General features: G+C 45.3%; 1 protein-coding gene across 1 annotated transcript in view; it reads right to left on the reverse strand.

The window, feature by feature from the left end:
* Positions 1-25,889, reverse strand: part of CHRNA7 (cholinergic receptor nicotinic alpha 7 subunit) — a 520,833-nt gene that overhangs the window by 123,074 nt on the left and 371,870 nt on the right. Inside the window, exon 5 of the mRNA XM_078684612.1 lies at positions 23,925-24,004. Coding sequence (XP_078540738.1) covers positions 23,925-24,004 — 80 coding nt within the window. The remainder of the gene's footprint in view (positions 1-23,924; positions 24,005-25,889) is intronic.

Genomic DNA, 25,889 nt, shown 5'->3' on the forward strand with positions numbered 1-25,889 from the left:
TACTGGCGGTCGCCAGTAGGTATATATAGTTAGGATTTTTTCTCTATGGGATTTTTGAAAATTCTATGTCAAATAACTTTGCCGTTTGTGGACGGAATTGGCTGAAATTTTCAGGAAAATGGCACATTTTGTTTCTGAGCAGCCCCTGAAAATTGGGGGGGGTTCGTCCAGGGGGGGTCGAGAAAAAAGGGGGGTCCCAAAACGTGTTTTTAACATTGAGTTTTCCATAGGGCGGTTGGCCTCACTTTTAGCCCGAACGGCTGAATGGATTTGCACGAAACTTGGCAAAATTGTAGGGACTGGTAGCCCGATGTGCCTTTTGTAGGTCTCAATATATGTGCTACAGTGGATTTTGAGAAATTAACATTTAAAAAAAGATATATATCTGTAACAGCGGACCGGGCAGCGCTCCAGTACGCGTACTTTTCGCGCAACGGAGCTTTGTGAAGCGAAGCTGATTGGTTCTCCGGCGTCTGTAAACATTCCAAACAGTCCGTAGCGGCCGCCATCTTGTCTCTCGGTAGGATCGAGAGACAAGAGGAGGCCAAAGCGAAGGGGCAAATGACCATAAGGGGGCATAGTAGATCCTCGCTGACCCCCTAGGTTTGATGTGGAGGTTTTAAAAGGGCCCCGCGGGGCAAAAAAAAAAAATAATAATAATAATCGAACGGCTGAATGGATTTGCACGAAACTTGGTAAAATATTAGGGACTGGTAGCCCGATGTGCCTTTGCTAGGTCTCAATATGTGTGCTCCAGTGGATTTTGAGAAATTAACGTTCAAAAAAAGATATATATCTGTAACAGCGCTCCGCTTCGCGTAACGGAGGTTTGCGAAGCTGATTGGTCATTCTGTCACTGGGCTATAGTTGGGCTACATCTGGCTGATATTTGGGCTACATTTGTTTTTTTTGTCTCTGGCGGCCATCTTTGGGCTACATTGGGCTACATTGGGCTTCATTGGGCTTCATTGGGCTACATTGGGCTACATTTGGGCTCCAACATATATATAGGCCAATGTAGCCCAATATATATTTTTCAAAGTTAATTTTCGTAAAAACCACTGGAGCATATATCTTGAGACATAGCAAAGGCACATCGGGCTACCAGTCCCTACAATTTTGCCAAGTTTCGTGGAAATCCATTCAGCCGTTCGAGCTAAAAGTGAGTCCAACCGCCCTATGGAAATGAAGGAAATGAATGGGTAATTTGTAATTAGCAAATAGCTCATCGCAAACTAGGAATGGTAAAGAATCGCTATTTATTCCTTAAAGTTCGCTATTTAGGAAATGCAAAAAACTTTGATGATACATATGGCGGTTCATCTCTAACAAGATAAGAAGCATAGGGATAGATTTATGATGACTGGCGCATCACCAGGGATGTGTTAGTCATTCTGTGCCGCTGTTCCGTCACCTATGGTGTGCTGCATTTACAATGCAGCGCATCATGGGGCAAAAACAGCACAGATGCGTGATGTATCTGTGCCGTAAAGGTGGCGCATTGCTGGAGTTGTATCGCAAGTGTGATGAAGCTCCAGCAAGGGTCGGGGGTGCCCCTGTCACAGGGTTTCTGTTCTCACACAGAACTGTGGACAGAGGATTGGAACCTCGGCGAATTAGGGTGTCCCAAAACTCACCTTAGTAATCAAAAACCCCTTAGCAAGCTAGGTACAGTGTCACATTGGATATAACAAACTCTCAATGTTTAGACAATCCAGAATATGAACTTATAGTACCTCAGGATACGTGGAACTCATGAACAGTCGGTCGTTATATATTTCTTAGAAACCAGAACATGGAGTTAAGAAGAACACATGTGTATTTGAAATGTTTATTTACTAATGCCGTCTTCTCAGGCGTAGTATCTTAGATAATACAAGTACACATATTATCAGTAGCAAAATTACCAGCATAGTTACTAGTACATAAAAAGCGAATGGTGACAGTATGTTAACATGCTGTAAATGAATAAGAGTTAGCAACACTTATAAGCAGCCACGGGCCGTGGAGGGAGTTACGGTGGGGCAGGGAGGCGGGGAGGGGGAGGGGCAGGGTGGAGAGGGCTTCACCCTGCCCCTCCCCCTCCCCCTCCCCGCCTCCCTGCCCCACCGTAACTCCCTCCACGGCCCGCGGCTGCTTATATCTCACCCTCCCTAATACACATATTATATTATTTGCTAAGAAGGTCTGTTTGTGTTGGTTTAGGGCGTGCCCATACTTTAGTGTCTTAGATTTGAAGGAATCACATCAGCATACACCAGCTCTCTCTTCATGTGAACCGCATCAAGTGTTGTGTATGTGTGTTCGGCAAAGCAATATAAAACCCGCCTCATGCCCAGAATTGGCAGAAGCTGCACTTATGTTATGAGTATGAAGTCGTGGAGATCAGACCTCATAACAATTCTGTATCGTGTTGTTCTTGAAACTTCAGCACTCGCTGTACAGATATAGTTTAACAAGCAAAGCAGATAGTAGAGCAATAACATATTATTCTCATGTAAACCACGATGAACTACTAGGTTGAAAGCTAAAGCAACAACTAAGTGTCGTGTGCAGAAGTTGCAAAAAAGGAAAAATGGCGTTTAAACCGGTAATGAGCCCATGCTAACTTAACACGGTGTAAAGATATCCAGGACCTAGATGACACCTCCCCATGATCCGGAAACGAACTGAATAAGATAATAGAAGTGCCATCTCATGAGAGCAGATTGCAACTTTATATGTGGACGGTCCGCAAGGTAAAACATTAAAAACTAGGAAAATTTAATGCTAAAGAAAAATAAAACAGCCAAGTACTTTATCGAGTCTTAAGCCAATAGGCAAGCTAAATAATAAAAACTTGACAAATAAGTCAATGAATTGTCAATGAAATGCTAGTACTCAGCATATCAAACATGAAAAAGGTCTATGACATAACTGTGTATGCAAAATAAGCTGCAACAGCCTCCAATAGGAAGTCACCGTCTTCATCCGAAAAGAGTTCAGCCATCCAATTTAAAAGCGGAAAAGAACATACGTGCTCTCCCAGCACCGGATCCTCTATCACCATCAGAGGACAGCTCGGTGGGTTTTCAAGAAAGCTCTGTTCCAAGAAAGACTGTGTTGCCGCCAGTAAATTCCAGGGACCAATTAGTCCATGCATCAATGCCACAGCCATAATCCTTTCGCCAGGACAAACCAACTCGTGAGTAATGATAGGAGTCATCAGCTGATTAAAGTCGACGTCAGGAGAAACCGGTCCGCAGAGACACAAATCAATGGCCCAATCGAAATCACAGGTCAGGCAGTGAAATACAGGCTGGACACAGGTGAAGTAGGAGAATCGAAAAGATAATCCATATGCCGTGCTTAATATCGCCAACGGCATTGTGCCATAATATTCTAGCATGCGATTGCGGAACAGTGTCAGCAGCTGCAGGGCGGGAGCTTGCACAGGAGGGACATCCATATTTAAAAATGTAAAAAAGCACAAGAGCGTCCGCTGGTAATGCAAGTAAAAATGGGAATCCACGAAGCAGAGTGGAAAAAATAGAATGAAAGAAAGCAGGGATGACTCCAAAGATTTTCTCAAATGAAGTCACGAGACCACTGGTAACAACTTTAAAAAAGTGCGCCAGGGCCTTTGTGGAGGACGCGTTAAAGATAGTCCGAACCATGTCGCTGAAATGCAAAGGCGAATCAGTATTTAAAAGGGTCTGCACCTCTGTACGGGTGTTCGCTATGTGAAGCACGAAAGTTTCACGGGCCGAACTCAAGGCCACCTCTCTCTGAGACAAAAGAGCTCTTATTCTTGCCATGCCGTTGAAATGTGCTCCCAAGGTTGGTATTTGTGGCCAGATTGAAAACTCCCTATGTTCATGTGTGGGAGGAAATAGAACATTTCTGCAGCAAATAACCCATTCACTTACTGTTACGATAAAAGGAATACTTTTAATTAACCCAGAACAATCTTCATTATTGAGCATCAAATAACTACCATTTTCCAACAACTTGAACGTGGGGATGATAGCAGGAACTGGCGTGCCTTGCAACACGCAAGCCATATTTGGTCGGTGTTTGTTGCATGAACCGTGTAACTGTATGTGCCTACACATTAGTGAATGATCTGGCGTCTCAGTGCATTCCTCTCCATTCAGATAAACTTCTTGATCATCTTTGAAACATCTGTATGTGTATGGAAGCGACCAGACCTCATGAAGAAAAGCACTACCTAAAGGTTCATAACGACCTATTGGTATATATTTCATACAATTTGAAAACTTATATAAAGCAAAAGGCAGCGTTATTAAACCGTGGATAAGGCACGTTGCCAAAAAACCCGCAATCCTCTGCTGATGATGTCACTGAGCATGTCATGAATGATGTAATATGTGACATCATCAGCAGTGGATTACGGGTAATAGTATCTCTAGTTTACTCCCCTATAGCTGTCTTTCTTTTAACATAAGTGTCTGTTTCCTTCCCTTATACTTACTGTTCTTTTTTTTTTTTTTTTATTTTGGTTCACTTCCGGTTCGCGTACCGGCGAGCGAACTGGGAAGCGAACTACGAGAAATAGAGGTTGGCACAGTTCCAAATATTGTACCAATTTTTTAATAACGGGGAGGTAGTTCTGAAAAGAACTTTTTTTTTAATTGTTTTTGTTGTTTTATATTTTTTTTATTATTTTTCTGAACATTTTTTTACTTTTTTTGAATTTTTCTGAACAGTTTTATATTTTTTTGGGTTTTTCTTGCACGGGGCAATGAAAACGATTCATTGTAAAGGGCTCAACAGGAGCAACAAAACAAAAAAAAAGTATTTATTATTTGGGACGTTTCGTACAAACTTGCATATGATAGTCAATAGCTCTGTTATCAGAGTGATGCTTCTTTCTCCGTAGCAAATGAATCCATTGCAATGTACGCAGACGTGTTTTACTTCATGAAATCTCGTTTGAATATTTGGCACCATCTCCCTGCCCTCTGGTCCCGTTACTTCCGGTACAACAGATCTTCTGGCCATAATAGGGAGATTATCTAGGTCGTTACGAAACTGTGCAGCACTGTAGTTGTTAGGATGCCACCTAGTCATATGGCGATGCATTGTGTAGTTTCCGAAACTGTATTTTTTGTCGGTCCCTCTGGACAGTCTATCTTGACATATAAGGCAAGTTACGTATCTTGCATTTACTTTTTTCTGACCTTTGGGAATTTAAAAAAATTGCCAAATGAAGTTTTCTTTCCGGTGAGACGTCCTGGGCTCCTCAGGCAAAAAGTGCCTCTCTTCGTGCTCGTCGTCCTGTTCCTCTTCTTCCTCTTCTTGCTGAATTATAACTTGAGCAGGTGGTCCACTCTTCCTTGGATGTGGTGGAGGTGGTGGGGAAGCACCAGCTGAAGCTACTAAAGAAGCCATTGCTCACTGGTAACAAAGGGTCTTTCTCTCACAATGATGAAAGTCAGAGTGAGGAAAGAAGGAGGGATTTTCATCATTTGGGAAAAACAATAGTTCTCAACCAATGAAAAGTGTTTATTTTAGATTATATGACCTAGTCTTACATCATTAGGAAACCAAAAGTGAAATGAACCAATGAAAAGTGTTATTACCAAGTCACATGACCTGCTGTGTTTACGTTAAGCGCTTTGCAGGGCCTCCCGGTTTGCTTCCAGAAACCTGTGCTTTGCGACTCGGTAAGCGTACCAGTTCGCTAACGTAGCACGTCATATGACGTATCACGCGACAACGCGAAACGTCATGCGGACGGGAGGCGTCACGATGTTGTTTTCTAACGCGGCAGTTGCGGTAAAGAAACGTTTACCGGCTCGCGGTCTATTTCGCGGCATCAAGGTCAGCTAACGGGAAGCTTCCCGATTCGCGGAGCGGGAACGAAGAAAAAAAAATATTAAAAAAAAAAATTATTAATAAACATATAAAATATATTTTTGGATTTAAAGAAGAATACATTTTACAGCTACAGATATTAGCTGTTAAAAAACCAATGAAATTCACTGAAAAAACCATAGGTTATAGACCATATATAGTTAGGAATTAGCATTTACAAAACCTTGAAAATTCACTGAAAAAACCATAGGTTATAGACCATATATAGTTAGGAATTAGCATTTAGAAAACCTTATTTTACTCACACAAAACCATTGAAATTCCATATATAGTTAGTTGCACTAACTATATATCGCGCACCCGCAATCCACTGCTGATGATGTCACATATTACATCATTCATGACATGGTCAGTGACATCACTGATGACATCACTGATGACATCTCAAATGACATCACTGATGACATCACTGATGACATCTCATTTGACATCAATGACCACATCACTGATATCATTCATGTGACAATACAATGCATCTCCTCATATTTTAATATAACCTCTGTTTCACCCAGTGTTAAATACAGAGTATAATTTTTGAAACCATTGACACACCAATACTAGTTACTACATATGTACTCACTGATTCCTACGTCTACACACACATTCACTCATTCACCCATACAATCATTCATACATACAATCACTCATCTTTACAACACTATCATATGCACTCATACACCTATACAGACACTCACACTCTGCCACTCATCCATAGAGTTACTCACACACCTAGTCAGTCCTGTAAAGAATCAATCACACTTCCATTTTCTTGTCTATATAGTTAAACATAGAGCACCTTATATTTTCAAACATATACTAACACATACTTACCTTGTTATACAATCATTGATATAAGTACACATTGATCTGCACAGAGTCACACACCTCCCAGCCAGCCACACACACACTCAGTCTCCCATACAAATACTTGGACAATCAATCAATAACCCATATAGTTACTCATATAGCTATTGATCAACACATGCAACAGTTTACAGAACAACAGACATAATGATGCACAAATTAAGACAGTTTAGTCACTAACCCATGCACTCAGTGAGACACATTTAATCACTCACTCATACAGTCAGTCATGCACCTACTAAATCCTTCGTCCAGACACTTATACATCCACTCATTCTTCAATATGTAAGACATATTTAAACTTTACAGAAACATAAAATCACTGGATGTTGTTATCAGTGATGTCATCAGTGATGTCATTTGAGATGTCATCAGTGATGTCATCAGTGATGTCACTGACCATGTCATGAATGATGTAATATGTGACATCATCAGCAGTGGATTGCGGGTGCGCGATATATAGTTAGTGCAACTAACTATATATGGAATTTCAATGGTTTTGTGTGAGTAAAATAAGGTTTTCTAAATGCTAATTCCTAACTATATATGGTCTATAACCTATGGTTTTTTCAGTGAATATATATATATATATATATATATAAATATATACATGTATAAATACCAACCTCTTGAATAAAAATATATACATGTATATATATCCAAAGAGATCTGACTTAATTGCTAGGGTAATGGGTTTGGGTAATAGCGAGGTCGGAGGGAACTGGAGATAATTGGTACCCATGTGCAGTTAATTGAGCATGGTGAATTGTTGTACATTGGCACCTGATTGATCAAAATGGACAACCCATAAACTATGTGCAAATCTTTGGGCCGAAACTTTTCCAAGTCAGCGTTTGCATATTTTGCAAATATACGAGGTGTATGTGTTTTTTTGATTACTGAGTTAGTCCCTGTTAGAAGTTGGCCTGGTATATGATGTCCACTAATTAAAATGGGCACCTTTCATCAGTCCAAACAATCCTTATGGAGATTTATGAGGTCAAAGTTAACCTTATGAAAGCTATCTAAGTGGTAGCTGTGCAGAGCAGCCTTCAGGCTTAGTCTTGAAGGAATGTTAAGCAGCTTGTTTTACCAGAATGCAACCTTTTTGTATTGGTTAAATAAAAGGAGAACCACACCGTAGGTATAAGACTATAAATTTATTATTATAACACCTTTAATACCTCACAGTATCTGCTACACGCAGATAAAAACAAAGCAACCATATTAAGGCTTGAGCTGCTTCAAAGATGGCCGCAACCGGCTGAGGCTTCGCTCCGCGACTGGAGCAGTTTTGCATTTTGGAGCCGCTTCATTGTGTTTCACGCCGCATGGACTTGCCGCATTAGGGGAGTGGGCGCCGGAGCTCAGTTGGCTGCGTTTACAGTCACTTTCTTTGCTGCCTTCTGCATTCTGCTCCGTTTACCGGGCTCACCTTATATTTGTCGGCGGGGCCCACCATTTTGTTTGTGGATAGTCGCGGTCGATATTTCCCCTCAACAAAAATGTTCCCGCGTTGCTGCAAGTGCAGCGTGGGTTTTAAGAAACTCGTTACGGATGTATGACGTTACAACGCAAACTTTTACAACGCATACCTTTACAGCGCATTTTTTACAACGCAACATCCTTTACAACGCATTCCATTACAACGCATGCCATTACAACGGATTTTCTGAAAACTACCTTTACAACGCATTCCATTACAACGCATACTACCTTTACAATGCATACCATTACAATGCATATCATCACATTGCATGTATGGTAAGTATTGGATAGTGTAGGGGTAAAAATTACTATTCTAACTCAAGGGGTTGCAACAGTAGGGTAAGTGTTGGATAGTGTAGGGGTAGAAATTACTATTCTAACTCCAGGGGGTGCAACAGTACGGTAAGTGTTGGATAGGGTAGGGGTAAAAATTACTATTCTAACTCCAGGGGGTGCAACAATAGGGTAAGTGTTGGATAGTGTAAAGGTACTATGCGTTGTATTGGTATGCGTTGTAATGGTATGCGTTGTAATGACTGCGTTGTAATGACATGAGTTGTAATTGTATGCGTTGTAGTGTCATGCGTGGTAATGGTTGCGTTGTAATGGCAAGTGTTGTAAGGGATGTTATATTGTAAAGTTGCGCTGTAAAGGTTGTTTCCCCTTGTTACACCTTTTAAAAATGGCCTAATTGTCTTCTTTTCTAAGCTGGGGACAACTAATAGCTTAAGGATGAGACAATACATGCTTTATTTAGTCTTCTCAAGGCTTGTTTTCTATGGTCATTTTCCTCATGATTAACCCATTGTTTTTCATCACCGATATACTCTGCACTCCCACGTTTGGCTACCTTCCTGTTGTATATAGTGAGGTGGATTAAGCTAAGCTGTGCCTGTCATATCAGCCAACAGCCACTTTCAAGTGCATGCTTGTCACCATTACAATTGGTCACAGTTATTGACTCTGGCTTTCGTTTGGGCATTAGTGGTTTTTGATGCTGCGCCACTGCTGTGTGAGGTAATTTTTAAAGGAGCTATCTTCATTATTGCCTTTTGCTGCCTCTTTTAAGTGTCTTTCTCTGCCTTATTTTTTGTGCATCCTCTGGACCATTTCTTTTTGTATTTTTACTCCTTGCCATATGGATTCATCTTCTTCTTTTGGGAAAACGCTGCATCTAGTATGTCTTCTCCTCCCAAGGACTCCAACCCTGCTGCCCTTCCCAAATGACACAAGAAAGAACCTAGTTTGCCTACCAAGTCTCCACCACCCATGACTCTGGACGATCTAGTGGAAGAGATTAAGCTGATTAAACCCTTTGTGATTGAAACCAACGCTACCCTTCAGAGGTTGGATGAGAAATGGCCTAATCTAGATTCTAGAGTATTAGAGATGGAGCAGAGAATTAGTTACACTCAAGATCTGATCCCTCAGGTTTCTGCCATGGCTAAAGAAATTACTGTTCTCAAAACGCAAACGGAGGATTTAGAAAACCGCAATAGGCGCAATCATCTTCTAATTTATGGCATTCCTGAGGTGGAGGAAGGGTCCGATATGATTGCCTTCTTAAAGACACATATTCCCAAAATAGTTGGTCTCAAGGAAAGTGTTAATCTTAATCTGCAGCTTGCTCATCGTATTGGTCCTACATCTGAAGATTCTTCTTCTTCTTCAGTGGCAACCAATCGTCCCAGAGGGATAATCGTCTTATTTCTGGAATATACTGAACTGTTAATGATCCTCTCAGTGGCCAAACAAAGAAAACAGATGTTATGGTCTGGTCAGTAGGTCTTCTTTTATGTTGCCCGTGCTACTGCAATTTGTCGCAAGGAATTTCTTTCTATCCGCCCGGCGCTTCGTTCCATGAATGCCAGATACGGTTTGATACATCCTTGCTACTTTAAATTCATTTACAAAGAGAAGTCCTACTCTTTTGACCGTATTGGAGATCTAAGACAATTTATTTCTCATCATAAAGGGGATGAGATGGACTTTGGAGGGTCCTAATCAACTTGTTCTCTATATTTTGTCTTATGTTCTCTGAGTTCATCTCTTTCTTCATATCTGTTTGTAGATGTTGAAATTCTCCAAAAGTTTGTTTGTTCTATTGGTCGGTTTTAACTGTTATTGTTTTTCTCTGTCTTTTTCCACAGCTGTTCTTACCTCATGTTTGGATCCATTTCCCTGTTGTTTCCCTCTTACCTGCATTTCCATTTGCATTTTAATCCTCATGCTCTCAATTACCCTCACGTATGGTAAGTGTTAAGTAGTTCTTCTCATATTCTGGTTGTAGTTGTTTGCTTGTTTAACATTTATTGATTCAGATCTGATATGTGGTTAATCTCTTTAATTGTTTTGTTCTCACAATTGGTTCCATATTTTTTAATCGGTTTCTCTAGTATTTGGCTCAGGTTGCTCTCGGTTGTCCTAGTTGGTGTGGCTTTCTCTTTTTCCTTTACTGCTTCCCGCTCCTACAAGTTATTTTCTTTATTCTGGTTATTTATCCTGTTTTTCTTGACTGAAGTCTTCGGGCTTCTTGTCAGCTTTTCTTTTTCTATCATTTACCTTTTCTATTTTCTCTACCTCTTTACTCTCTTCTTACTGTCCTCTGACAACATTTCTTCCTCTCCAGTAACGCATTACGCTTAAGTATCTCCATTTTATTCACCTCCTTCTACTTAATTTTACTGTACATTGTTCTCCCAGTTTTTCAATATGGATTCCTTGTTGTTATTTAATACATGCATGTCTGTGTTTATTATATGTTTACTCTTTTTTTCAGTATTATCATATGTTCCAGATATCTCTGAAATGCTATATATTGCTTATACTTTTATTTAATTTCGCTTTTTCCTGGTTACCATGTCTGAAAATGTTTGTGTTGTTTCATGGAATGTTATGGGATTACGCAATCCCATTAAAAAGCAGAGGGTTTTCACCCATTTGTCTAGGTTGCAGTGTAAAATATCAATGCTTCAATGGACTCATTTTACAGATAAAGAAATTAACTCTCTTAAAAATCAATGGGTTGGATATGTTTTGTGTTCCTCGTCCAAGGATAGAATAAATGGAGTGCTTACTTTGATTCATAAATCACTTTCCCTTGTGGTGTAAAAGAAAGAGAGAGATGTAGATGGTAGATGGCTTTGTGTATTCCTCATTCTAAATGACTCCCCCATTTCCCTTCCTTAACATCTATTGCCCTACTGGTGTTGACGCACAATTTTGGAAGAATATGTCACATACCCTCCACTCCTATTCCGATTTCAATCTATTAGTGGGTGGGGACTGTAATCAAGTCATGGATCCTATTACAGATAGGAAATCTGATGCTAGATACATTCCCAACAAAATGCAAAAAATCCTTTATGACTACAATTCATTCGAGGGCTTTGGTTGACGCATGGAGAATATCTCATCCGGAAACATTAGACTACTCTTTCTATTCCCCTACTCATAAATCTTCCTCTAGAATTGATTAAATCTTTTTGAGTCCTCCTCTACTGCCTAATTTAACTAATGTGGATATTGGATCTATTCTTATTTCTGATCATGCTCCAGTTTTGTTCAATCTAGATCTTCCCTCTGAATCCCTAAATCACGTAGATGGCACTTTAATGATTATCTACTCAAGGACCCTATATTCCTGGAACATTTCTAAGAGTTCTTGCCTGATTTCTTCCTGAGGAACTCTCTCCGGATCTTCACTTTTTCACTATTTGGGATGCCTTCAAGGCCACGTCCAGAGGTTTCATTATTGACTATGTTGCGACTAAAAACAAGAAGTGCAGCAAAGATTCTGCTTCTCTACCAGCCTCTATTAAGCGCCTATAACATGCCTACTTCACGTCCAATAATGAAGACAACCTAAAAAAACTAATTCAAGCTAAGATGTCCTTTAATAAAAAAAATCAACTGAGGAGGCTTCTGGCACCTTACTTAAGATTAACTCTTAATTCTACGGTGTTCGTAACAAAACTGGTAAGTTATTAGCTAATTATTTAAAGGTTAAATCTCAACGCTCTAAGGTGGTCAAAACTACTGATACTAGTGCATTGATGATTTCGAAGATGATGAAATATTAAGATGTTTTACATATTTTTATAAGACGCTTTATACTCCAGAATCTTCCCCCTCTGAAGCAGCTTCGGACTATTTCTTTGATGCACTCCCCCGTGTTCCTCTGAGCTTCCTGATTGTTCAATATTGGAAGAGGACCTCTCCCTTCATGAAATTAAGTCCGCTTTAGCCTTACTTCCATTGCACAAATATCCCAGTCCAGACGGCTTCACTGCTGAATTTTATTCCTGCTTTTCCCAATTCTTGCTTCCTCGCCTTTTATCTTTATTTCAATACTTTTTGTCTTCCAAGGAAGCTCGTGGATCCTTCCTGGAAGCCATGATCTGTCTCATCCCTAAGAAAGGCAAGGATCCTTCTTTCTGCGTTAATTATCGCCCTATTTCTTTACTCAATTTAGACTGCAAGATTTTCGCTAAAGTCCTTGCCCTTCGTATTAATAAGGTTATTCCTGAATTAATTGGCTATGAGCAAATGGGTTTTGTTAAGGGGAGAACGATTGCGGATAATTCCAGGACTTTTTTTGAACATCATACATCTTGCTTCCAAAAGCTCTACCCCATTGGCAGCTATCACCTTGGATGCGGAAAAAGCTTTTGATTGTGTTCACTTTATGATGCGTGCCATGAAGTGGCATGGGTTTGGCCCTACCAATTTATCACTTATCAGTCTGTTGTATTCTTCTCCCACTACTTTGGTTTTTGTTGAAGGCCTTCAATCTCAATATTTGACTCTCCAACGAGGTACTCGTCAAGGTTGCCCCTTGTCTCCTTTACTTTTTATTCTTTCCCTTGAGCCTTTTCTTCATTCTCTTCGGAATTCTCCATCCTTTCGTGGTTTCATTCATAAAACGATGGAAATTAAGTTCACTGCTTATGCCGATGATATTTTGTTATTTATTTCTAATCCTTCTACATCCTTGTCCGCTTTTGTAGATCTTCTGTCTTCGTATGGGGCCTTTCTGGATATAAGTTGAATTTTTCCAAGTCCGAGATCCTTCCGCTTAATAAATATTGTCTTAGTAGTATGTTTGAAGGGATGGATTTTAAATGGAATACTACCTGCATTATGTGTTTAGGGATAAAATATTCTGCTTCAATTGCTAAACTGTTCAATTGAACCTGGACGAGGTTTTATCAAAACTTTCTGCCATGGCAGAGAAATGGTTCCCTTGATATCTGTCCTGGTGGGGTAGGCTGGATACCTCCAAGAGGTTGTGGCTATTTACAGCCCAATGCAAAAATTTGGGAAACACCAACAAACATGTGCAATTGCAAAAGTACATGGTGCACAGGGGTTCGGGTTATGCGGTCCCCAAGAAGAATACTGGCCTCAAACTTAGTGAGAGGGCAGCTAGACTTCAAGGAAAGTAGGAGCCCACCTTCTGTGCTGCTGGAGCCTTTGGAGTCCGCAGGAGCTCAGGATCAGCAGACCGGTCAGTGGCATTACGGTGCCTGCGAATGCAGGGGATGACTCCTTCACACCAAGAAAGAAATTCAGTTTTACTTGATGCTCCAAATGTTTTACACAGAGCCTATATGGTGCACGGGCACAGACAATGCTTTGGACAAAGAGGGAGAGGAAAGTCGGGCCCAATGAAAGTCCAGAGTGTCTAGACGGTCGAAGGTCAGTTGTTTCTTGTTGAGAATCTTGTCCACATCGAATCTAGGATCCTACAGCCAGGTAAGCATTTTTGTACCCACGGGAGAGGGTTGCACAGATTCCCCTTTCCGGGGGAGTGTCAGGACAGGGGGGTGGTTACACCTATGTGCTTTGTCCAGTTTCGCTCCAGAGCAGGAGCCAACGGCTCCCAGAACTGGTTTGAGCTGGACTATGCACAGGGACACCAAATGTGCCCCTTGTGTAGACTTTCAGGCACTTTGGCAGTGCACCCACCCAGCTCCAGTACACTAAATCCTATTTGAGAAGTGGTCACACCTCTCTGTGACAGGGTGGCTATTGTGCTGCCTTCCTCAGCTCGAGCTTGGCTCAGCAGCAGGAGGGCAGAACTGTGTCTCGGGTCAGCAGCATCCATTCTATGCTGTCTGGGTCGGAAGGCTGGTACTGGGAAGACCAGGGACCCACAAAGCTTGCTTCTGAAACAGTGGAATCATACCTCCCACACTGGTTACCGGTGTGGAGGTATGATACCAAGGTGTTTGATACCACACACAAAATGTTTTGTTTCAGCCGTTTTCGAGATAGCATTTACCACGAGGATATAATGCACCTCTACCTATATGTCTGGCTGAGTCACAGACAACCCAGGAGAATGGTCTCCGAAGTCTGCAGAGGGGCTCTGCTCATGCAGGGGCACCCTCTCACGTTAAACCCAGCACCCTGCCTTCAGGATTGGTAACGCCTGCTATAGGGGTGAATTATGGGTTTTAAGTGTAGTGACCTATAGATATAGTAAATCTATATCTATCGTGAGTGGTGCAGGCACCAGCTTACACAAGCTGCAATGGCAGACCTGTAGTTCCATTTTGCATGGACTCTCATGTGTGACATAATACATGCTTCAGCCCATGGGAGGCCTCTGGGGTACCTATGCCCGGGGTACATGTGTACCATATACTAGGGACTTATAAGGGAGCCCCAGTATCTGGAGTGTACCTAAGTACATGTCATACATTTTAGGGAGAAATGAGAGAAACTGGGGTCCTGATTAGCAGGATCCCAGTCAGACTAGTCAAAAAACTGCAAAACACCAGTCAAAATGGGGGGGGGTAACTATGCAGTCAGATCCTACCTTCCTACAGACCCCAAGTGGCAAATTTTATAGGGTATGTGGGAGGGGGGATAAATACAAATTTGTCAAAATTGTTGCTAGTTCTGGCGATACCCAAGACCTATGCGTTTAATAAAATAACATGTACAATATATTCATTGGGGTTTTCAGACAACTCTCTTCATCCATTGGTCTGTTCTTGTGTCATTCGCATTTTCCTTCTGCCCACTACAGCATACAATATTGGCCAATGAGTCAGTCCACTTCTGCCATTGGGAAACTTCTCTGTGAGCAACAGCATTCTTCCATTTCACATGGACACATCCACACACAAAGTAGTCCCATTAAATGTCATGACATGAACTACAATGGCAATGGGCTTTTTGATACCCAAAAAATTGTTTTGCCCTTTAGTTATTTTTTCTGATATATCAGAAGCTTCCCAAGCAAAGACTTATTTTAAAAATAAAGAAATGTAAAAAAACAAGCATTGACAAAGCCAAAAAGTGGTTGGTGAATGCCAATGCTTGCTTTTTGATTGGGTGACAATGAGCCTTCATTTACACATGGTGTGTGTAAGTGTGTGAATTTTTGATAGAGTTTTATATTGTTTAGAAAGTTTAGGGATTGGAAATGAACAGGATACAAATAGCTATCACATCTCATTTCAGAGGCAAACTGAGTTTTTCTTCATTGACGCCAAATGCATAATATGTGGATGTTGTGTGCTAGTGTTTTTGTACTTAGCCAAATATTATCGAAGCCTTTACGTCAGATGTGTATGTCAGGGTTTGACAATGGAATGTGTGTGTTTGTCTGTGTGTGAATTTGGGGGGGCGTAATGTTTAACCCAATAGAGGTAGTTTATCAGGGATGGACAATGTATACTTTTACTGGACAATGGTCCTTGTTTACATCAGACGGACTTATCTAAGGATGGTACATGAATGGTTGTACATTGGCAAGCAACTGGTGAAATAAGACTCTATCATTTTAAAGTCCATTTTTCACATATTCAAGTTTGTGAAGTGTATTGACTGTGAACGGTAGGAACACATGGATGAAAAGCATGAAAATAGTATTTTCTCATTTCGGTCCAGTACTGTTCAGGTGCAATAGGAAAATAATCAGGCTATTCTTGGCATCTATTCTGCATGTACACTAGGGTTATGTGGAAATCACAAAATTTGCTTTCACATAATCATGCAAAATGACGGCAAAATCATGTGAAATTATACATAATTACTCGAAATCCAAATGCGTGATTTCACGATATTTTAGAGCAAAATACATCCTTAAATCAATGTTTGGAAACAGGTCGCATTTAAAAAAAAACACCACAAACAATAGCCTTTCATGTACTGTTGTTCCCCTTCATGTTCACTGCAAAGGGTGCAGTTGGGTAAAGTTTTACTACAGTATTGTGAGATTACGTGGTGACGTCATGATGTAATTTTGTGAAATAATCGTAATGTGAAAATCTCGAAATTAAGCAAATTACTGTAGCATCATTTAAATTTGACAGAATGGGGTTTTCGGGGGGGGGGGGCGGCCGACCACCGGGAGGCCTGCCACCCCCGGGGGTTTTTGGGGCCCTGGAGGGGGGGGTGTGACAGGAGCTCCAGGAAGTTTTGGGCTTCTTGGGCTGGCGATGGGCTTGTTGGGCTCCCTTTGGGCTGGGGCTTGGGCTGCTTGGGCTGGGAGGCTATAAGACCGGACATTTTGTGTCACTGACCACCATTTCGTGGCAGTGACACAGCAGCCGGCGGGGGTGTTGGTCGCGAGTTTTTTGTGGCTAATTGCATATTGTGTGAGTGCCTTTGGCGTACCTGTTTTATCAGGGTCCTGTGAGGCCTCGCAGGGATTCGATGCAACGTTGGCGTGAGGTCGGAAGCGGTACAGAGAACGGCGTGGGGACATGGCGCGGCTTGACGATCCTCGTGTGGTGGAGGCTATGCAGCTATTGGGGGACGCTGGCCGCTTAGACCTGGTGCGGATGGATGTGCAGGTGAGACCGCCGCGGCGCGCTACGACCGGCGTCGGTCCTGGCATGAGGGCCCCCGCGGTCTCGGCCGCGGAGGGCTCGCGGTGATGGTGGGAGGTGCGGGGGAGCTGCGGAGAGCGGGCGGCGGAGCCGGGCGGCTAAATCAGCAGACGGGATGCGGAGGAGGGAGGGGGAAAAACGGATGCGAGGAGCCGGACACCTTTGGAGTTTGAGGACGGGGCGGACGGTTGGGAAGCGGGGTGTGAGGAGGCTGCGAGGGGAGAGGGAGTGACGCCAGTGCCTCTGGGAGGGAGACATGCAGGGCAGCAAGGGGCAGTGGGCAGGGGGGGATACAGGGGAAGAGCGAGGGGGACAGGGAGAGGAGGGACTCTCCTTTGTTAATTGAGGAGTCAGATCTGGAGGGGGAGGGGGTGGGGTTCAGGGGGGAGACTGATTTGGACTGGGGATCCTCGTCTGGCGGAGGGGAGTGTGGTGGGGCCAAGCAGGTCGCCGTCGCCAATGGGGGGGTGTGGGGGGAGAGGGGCCGCGGGGGGTTGGCCAGGAGGGGGAGGGAGACCTGAGTTTCTTGGGGGACATGACGGGCGGGGGGTGGCGAAGGGGGGGCGGAGTGAGGTGGGTTGGGGACCGTGGGGCGGGGGGCCAGTCTGGGGGGGCCCGGGATGGGGGGGTGGGGGACCCACGGCAGGCGGTAGGGGGGGAATGGGGGGGATGGGGCTGGGGGTGGGGTTTGGGGGGCAGGAGCATCCGGCTCGAAGGGGGGCACTCCTTGGGGGGGAGGGGGCCACAGAGGGGTTGGGGGGAAGGGGGTGAGTTGGTGGACTGGGGGGTCAGTTTTACCCCGGCATGCTGGACTCCACATTTTTTCCTTGGCAGGAGCGGAGGGAGAGGCGCTCGGGAGAGCAGCTTGTGGCTCCCGTCCACCGAGGGGATGGGCCAGCTCTGCCTTGTACGGGTGGTCGTGCTCCAACGAGGGACCCAGCAGGAGAGCAGGTGCGACGGCGGGGCGATGGGTCCCCGGCTGCCCCACCCCAAAGGGTCGAGACGGCCACCGGGGGGCGGGGAGTGCGAGGCGACATGGTAGAAGCAGCTTGCGGGTCATGTACGGCATATGGATGGATTGAGAGTGTTGATTTGGGTGCGTTGATGCGGGTGTGTAGGGAGAAGGTGGGTATGAGCTGGGTGGAGTCTCCAGGGGGCGAGCAGGAGTGGAGGGGAGTGCACAGGAGTGCAGAGGGGGAGTCGGAGGAGGAAGGGGAGATTAGGGAGGGGGAAGGGGGAGCAGTAATGCTGTTGACAGTGTATTGCAGGTACGAGCACGGCTGGACGCAGCCAGAGTAACGGCCCCCTCGGCTCCACTGGTTAGGCGGCGGGATCCAGTGAGGACACCGGCCTTGATGCCAGGTAAGGTTGGGAAAGGGGCGGAGAGTGGCTTGGGCAGGAAGCGCTGCGTGCAGGTGTCAGTGGGGACGGATGCACGGGGAGGACTTGGTGCGGGTGGTGAAAGGACGGTATGTGACGGACATGGGAGTGGGCCCGGAAGGGACGGTGCAGTTGGTGGGGTCGGCGTCGGTGACCACTGGGACGGGCAGCGAGGGGAGCGAGGCGGCGGGATGTGCGACGCCGGTCGGGGCTGACTCCGGGGCGAAGGAGAGTTGCGTGGTTCCGGTGAGCAAGCTCCTATATATGGAGGTGACTAAGCCCCTGGGGGCCCATCTTTTGCTGGCAACGAAGGAGAAGATATGGAAGGGGGAGTACGTGGAGTTGTTGAAGCTCCTTCACAGGGAGCTAACATCTAAGAAGGGGTCTAAGGAGGAGGAACAGGAGTTGGCCAGGTGCCCCAAGGTGCCGCTGACGATTGACAATTGGTCGGCGGCATTTTTTATATACACTAGCGTATATTGTGAAAAGTATCCGGACAGGTCCATAGCGTTGTTTAAATACATGGATGTGGTCCGGAGGGCGCAGGTGACTTACGGCGGCTATGCGTGGTCGCATTATGAAGAGGAGTTCAGGGCCCGGATGGCATCGGACCCGGACACGAAATGGGGTGAGCTGGACTCCGACTTATACCAGCAGATGATGGGCGCACCGTCTATACGGCCAGCGGTTTGCCGCTTGCGCCGAGCCCCTTTTCAGCTCGCCCCACCCGTGGGGGGGGGTGGGGCAGGGGAAGAGCGCCAGACAGAGCTCCGTTGGGGCCTGCTGGGACTTCAATAAGGGCGCGTGCGGCAGGCAGGTGTGTCGTTTTCGGCACAAATGCTCAAAATGCGGAAGAAGGCACCCTGTGGTGCGCTGCTGCGGAGTCAGAAGTCCTTCGGGACAACAGTCAGCAGCAATGGGAAACCAGGCAGGGGGGCGGGGGGAGGCAGAGGGGATCTGGAGCTATGGGAAAAGGCTCGTACACCAGTTAGGCTTGACCGGATGGAGCCATTGCTGGCGGTCTATCCGCAGGCGGATGATGCGGCCGTGTTGCTACGGGGCTTCCGGGATGGTTTTCGGTTGGGATACGAGGGGCCGCAGATTGCGCGCTGGGCGGTCAACTTGAAGTCGGTCAATGCTCACAGGGGGATTGTGCGCGAGAAATTGTTCAAGGAAGTAAAGGAGGGCCGGATGGTGGGCCCCTTCGTGGAGCCGCCTTTGCCAGGCCTGATTATTTTCCTGATCGGGTGGTACCAAGAAGGAGCTGGGGCAGTTCAGGTTGATACAGCACCTGTCGTGGCCGGAGGGGTCTTCGGTGAATGACTTCATATCGGCAGAGCTCGCGTCGGTGTCGTACTCGTCGGTGGACATGGCGCGGACGATTGTAGCGGCGGTGGGAACAGGGTCCATGATGGCAAAGTGCCACTTTAAGTCGGCTTTCAGGTTGCTCCCAATGCACCCGGAAGATCACCAGCTATTGGGGATCCAGTTTGATGGGGGCATTTTCGTGGACAAAGCGCTCCCCATGGGGTGCTCGATCTCATGTGGGTTGTTTGAGCGTTCCAGCTCCTTTCTGCAGTGGGCTTTTTCCTGGCTCACAGGCTCTGAGACGGTGACACACTATCTGGATGACTTCTTTCTGGTGGGGCGGCCCGGTTCGACGGATTGTCAGCGACAGCTGGATGATTTCAAGGACTTAATGGGTTACTTGGGGGTTCCCCTGGCACCAGAGAAGACGCACGGTCCCAGTATGGTGCTGTTCTTTCTCGGAATAGAGCTCGACTCGGCGGCCATGGAAGCACGCTTTCCGGAGGACAAGAGGGTGGCGATGTTGGCGTTGGTGAAAGGCATGTTGGACAAACGGAAGGTGACGGTGCGGGAGGTGTAAGTGTTGTTGGGACATCTGAATTTTGCATGTCAGGGGGTGCGGGTGTGGCATACGTTTTGCCGTCAGCTGGGTCTGGCGTTGTCGGGGTTGACGTTGCCACATCATCACTTGCGCCTGTCGGCGGGGTCGAAGGAGGATTTGCGGATGTGGATGGCATTTCTGGGAAGGTTCAATGGGGTGCCGATGGCGCCGCCGGAGGATTGGGAATGGGACGTCACGCTATATTCCGACGTGGCGGGAGTTGGTGGCTTTGGATTGTGCTGGGTGGGACGGTGGTGCGCGGAGTGGTGGCCGTCACATTGGCTAGCGGGAGGCCGCAGCATTGCGTTCTTGGAACTGTTTCCGTTGGTGGTGGCGGTGGGTGTGGGCTCGGGAATTGGCTCACAAATGGGTTCTGTTCAGGGTGGACAATATGTCCGTGGTGCAGGTGGTAAACAGGCAGTCGGCCCGGGACCCCCAAGTGCTGAAATTGATGAGAGTGTTTGTACTTCGCTGTTTAGAGCATGACATCGTGTTTCAGGCCCGACATGTGCCTGGGGTGGACAATGACATTGCGGATGCTTTGTCTCGTTCACAGTGGCAGAGGTTCCATGGGCTAGCCACGGAGGCGGAGGAGACCAAGACGCCGGTTCCGAGGGAGCTGTGGTCAGTGGGAGACGCCGGGTCGTTCAACTGCTGAAGGCGTCGGTAGCGGTGTCTACTTGGAAGGCATACGTGCAGGCCTGGGAGGAATTTCGGCGGTCTGGTGCGGTAAGGCATGGGGACCGGTGGCAGTGGGAGGAGCAGGTGGTCCGGTTCATGTTGGCATTGATGGACAGGGGGTTGTTGAGAGTGACGATTGCGGGGAAGTTGTCGGCGGTGGCCTTCATGGGTAAGCTGTGGTGGGGCTATCCGCCATCTGCAGGAGAACTGGGGGCGAGGCTGTTGGAAGGTTGGGTACGGTAGAGAGGAGCACAGGTGCGCCAGCGGAGGCCTATTACAGAGGACCTGCTGGAGGGCCTGCTGACTTTGCTGCCATCGTTTTGACGCGACGGGGGGAGACTACTTTGTTTTCCACACTCATGTCTTGGTTGTTTTTTGGTGCGTTTCGAGTTTCAGAGTTGGTGGGTCTGAGAGGGGTGCGGGGGGTGTTGTGGGAGGAAGTGGAGGTTCAGGCAGGAGAGGTGGTGGTGCACTTGCGACGCTCCAAGACAGATCAGCGGGGATGGGGACGTGGGTGGTTCTGGGGCTGGGGAGGCTGGACGGTGTGTGTCCCGCGGCGTGGGGTCGGAAGTTGGCGGCCGGGCAGAGGACGTTGGTGGGGGAGGTGTTTGGACGGGGGAGGACAGCAGAGCTATGGCGGCTCAGGTGTTGTTGGTCCTGCGGCACGCCCTGCAACGGATGGGTGAGGACCCTAAGGCTTTCGGGACGCATTCCTTTCGAATAGGGGTGACGATAGACGCGGCGAGGAAAGGCTGGGGGACGGAGGACATTAAGGGCCAGATGTAGGTAACTTCTATTCACCGACTCATAAATACCGAATTTTACCGATTCAGTATTTATGAATCGGTAAATATGAAGGAGGGAGATGTAGGTGAATTTATTTTTTGAAATACCGAATCTTTAAAAATCGGTATTTACCGAATCGGTAAATACCGATTCGGTATTGCCCATTGATTCCTATGGGAATCAATGGGCAATACCGAATCGGTATTTACCGATTCGGTAAATACCGAATCCTGCAAGGGTGCAGGGGGTGTCACTTTGACACCCTCTAGCACCCCGAATACAGGCACGTGTAACATGTGGCACACATACATGCCCTAAGGGCATGTCTGTGTGTCACACTGCGCAGGTGTGCATGCACAGATGTGCATGGACACCTGTATTCGGTATTTTACCACCCAATAGGATTGGGTGATAAAATACCGACTCTTAAGGGCCTGTGGCACTCTTAGAAGTGCCACCTACATCTCATTTACAGAATCGGTAAATTTACCGATTCGGTAAATTTACCGATTCTGTAAATGACATGCCCCCTACATGCCAAATCCTAAATACCGGTCGGTAACGGCCGAAATCGGCTGTTTCCGACCGGTATTTGGGCTCCTACATCTGGCCCTAAGACACTAGGGTGGTGGAAGTCGGATTGTTACAAGACGTACGTACGGTTGCGGGAGGTAACAGGGGGGTTATGACATGGCAGTTCTTTTGCCCTCTTACATGTGTGTCTTTGCAGGTGCTGTGGCAGAGCCGGCTGCGGCAGCATTGTACATTTACATTGTGGGACATTCCTTGTCAAAAGAGCTGAGAGGGCTGAGTGGGACAAGCATCGGAAACTTAATTTGGAACTGGACGACAGATTGTTTAGATGTCATTGGCGGGGAAAAGGGGGAATGCGTTGGCACAAGTTGGTGCCGTTGTTGAAATATGTGGTGCGGGGGTGGTTTTTTCCACGGAGGGGTTTTCTTGGGAGCCGGTGCATCAGGAAATTGAGGTTGGGGTTTTGTTTTTGTGTCGCTGGAACAGGTGCTGGTGTGCGATTCAGGAGGTTGGCGCTTTTCCTAGTACAAAAGGGGGTTAAGTGTAGGAGGCCTGGGCTGTTTTGCCAGGGGGTGGGGAATACAGATGTCAAGGTATGTTTAGTTGGGTACTGATGCAGGTTGTAAGGGGGATGTTGTGGTTATATTGTGTTATTATCTTGTGCTTATGTTTATAATGTGGGGAACCATTTTAGGGAGGGGGTTGGGGGCTTTTAGGGACTTCATATTTAGTGAGGTTAAGTTTTGTTCGGCACAGGCCAAGGTTTTGCACTTTAGGGTGCACCTGCTTCCAATAAAGCGGCCTTTGTCACACCTTATTACTGTGTCTGTGGTCGGTTCCTCCCCCCCCCCCCCTCTGGTGGGCCCCAAGAATAACTTACACGATCCGAAGAGGGAGCACACTGACACATGTGTTTTAAATGCTGAACGACACGAGCCGCAGTCCTGAAGGAACCCTCACTACAGGAAATAATGTTGCAAATTAAAAATGATATTTCTTGAAAAATCAAACCATGTCGGCTTCACATAGAAGACTCAACAAAGTCTACACTTTAGAAGTAAAGGCATACTTATATCCATTGGCAGAAACAGTATTATTTTTCAAGTTAAAAAGTGTGTGACAAGAAAAGAGAAATTTTGCAACACAATGCGGCACATTCAATAGAAATAATATTACGGTGTTCTGTCATTTTGATGCGTAGTAATACTGAGGAGACCAACGTGTTTGCCTCATTAGTATAAGATTAAGACCTTAATACAACAATCAGCACCTGAAAAGGAAACAGTCAACCTTCAGATAGGGTCTGCCATTGTATGCCACCATAAATGGCACATTTTTACTATCTTTTGATCAGTTTAAGCTAAAAAACATATTCTTTGTCAAAATTGGCAACCTATGGGGCAGGTGGTGATGATGTAGGACATGCAGAAAATCCACTCCTAAACAAAATACGAAGTTACTACAAAATAATAATTACAATTAGTGTATATTAAAACAGTGCTTAGCTGGCATTTATAGTTTTGCAGCAGCCTTCTTTTATATGTGGCACATACCTGGAGGTAGATACTCGCAGTTTCCGGAGGAATTCACCAAAACATTGGTATGAAATGAGGCATCGAATCTCTCATCAGCGCTGAAATGATGAAATGAGTGTCAGATTAGATTGCAAGTTCACTGGTGGACTCATTACTGAGAAATGACAGAGGACAAGAAGTTCACATTGTTCTGATAAATCATTCGCAAATTAATTCAGAGGCAGGGTATTTCAGGGTGATTTGAATAATTTTCCGTGACAAGTACAATATTCAATTTTATCACTGGAAACAAATGCCTGTGCTGAAGGTTAGAAAATGACATTGTAAACACGGCTATGGACATATTTTATTAAATGAATACTTCTTGAAACGATACTGCTTTATTTTGTAATTAAAATGCTGTGAAGTACTGTGCAAATGCTGCACTGTTCTGTCACTTTTCTTCACATTTTTATCATAGCATTTCTCCATCATCATTCCATCTAAAGTATATTGATTACACTTTTGCTACTTTAATTATCACCTATACTGCTATGCTGTAACGGGTCAAGATAAGAGTGTGTACCTAAAATAGTTGATTATATTGGATTGCATACAAAGTACAAAATATCGCTCTTTCGTTTCTTAAAAAAGTGAAATAAAACAGAAACTGTGATTTTTTTCTCCGAAATAACTGTAAGTTTGGAGAAGAACATTGATGGAATATGTTGGAAATTGAGGATTCTGCTAGGCAGAGTATACACCCTGTCCAAGCAGGAGCCACTATTCTAGTTGGAATAAGTCAGATACGCAACCTAACTTAACTTGTGTTCACCTCTGGTAGTTTGTCACAGAGCAGTCAGGCTTAAATTAAGAGGCAATGTCTAAAGTTTTTGTGCAACACTTAAATTACAGTGATAAAGTTAAAACACCACAAAAAGACTGCATACCCGTTTAGAAAAATAGAGGATATTTATCTGAGTAAAAAAAGTACAAAACAACAAAAATCCAATCTGTAAAAGTTGAGATATTAATTTTTAAAGAAGAAAATCAAAAACAGTGCTTAGAAGACAATGGTGCAAAAAAATTACTTGAGGTTGCGCTATAGAGGGTAAATCCAAAGTTCAGGCCGACCACAATGAAGGGAAGGCAGGCTACAGAACCCACGCAGAGCCCACTGAAAAAGTACTTTGTATGGAGCAAGTGTTGCGTCAAGGACTCCCTGCGTCGGTTCCGAATCACACAGTTGTTTCGATGCGTTAAAGTCGAGCCTTGCATTCTGAACCAAAGGGTTGGTGCTGCATTGGAGTAGAGCCTCCCAGTCTGTGTCAAGGGGTCGGTGCTGTTTCGGAGTCAAGTGTTGCAGTCGAGACCCACGTTGTCATAGAATCAGCACTGTGTTAGCGCCGGAGGGCACTGCGTCAGTTCTGATCACCTCAAAAGGGGTACCTAAGTCGCTTTTTTGCTGAAAACAGCTACATAAACCACTTGTGAGGCCTAGGACTGGAGTGGGTACCTCAGGCAATGGTAGGACTCACAGATGGCACAGTCCTGCAGCACCAGAAGAGTTGCATGAAGTCTTTTGTAACCCTGAGACTTCAGAGAACATGAGGCAAGCCAACAAGCTCTTGGAGTAACTTGGGTTCAAGGATATAGAGAGCAGGTCCGGTCCTTTTAACTCCCAGGCTAGAAGCAGCAGGTCAACACAGTAAAATAGTTAGCAAAGTGTCAGTCCCTCCTACAGAACAGCAGCTCTTCTTCCAGGCAGAATGTACTTGGTTAAAGAAAGGTTTGGTGGTGTCAGGGATCCAGTACTTAAACCAAATGTGCCTTTGAAGTAGGGGAAACATCTAAGAGGCCTTTAGAGGTCCTTTCCTGCCCTGACTCCAGATTCACTAGAGGACAGTATGCAGCTCTTTGTGTGGGGACAGGCATAGTGCTATCCAGGTGCAAGTGTCAGCTTCTCCATCCCAATCTACCTCAAGAAGGCTCATCTGCCTGATG

Source organism: Lissotriton helveticus, chromosome 3_2 (genome assembly GCF_964261635.1).
Source record: "Lissotriton helveticus chromosome 3_2, aLisHel1.1, whole genome shotgun sequence".
In the NCBI taxonomy this organism is placed as follows: domain Eukaryota; kingdom Metazoa; phylum Chordata; class Amphibia; order Caudata; family Salamandridae; genus Lissotriton; species Lissotriton helveticus.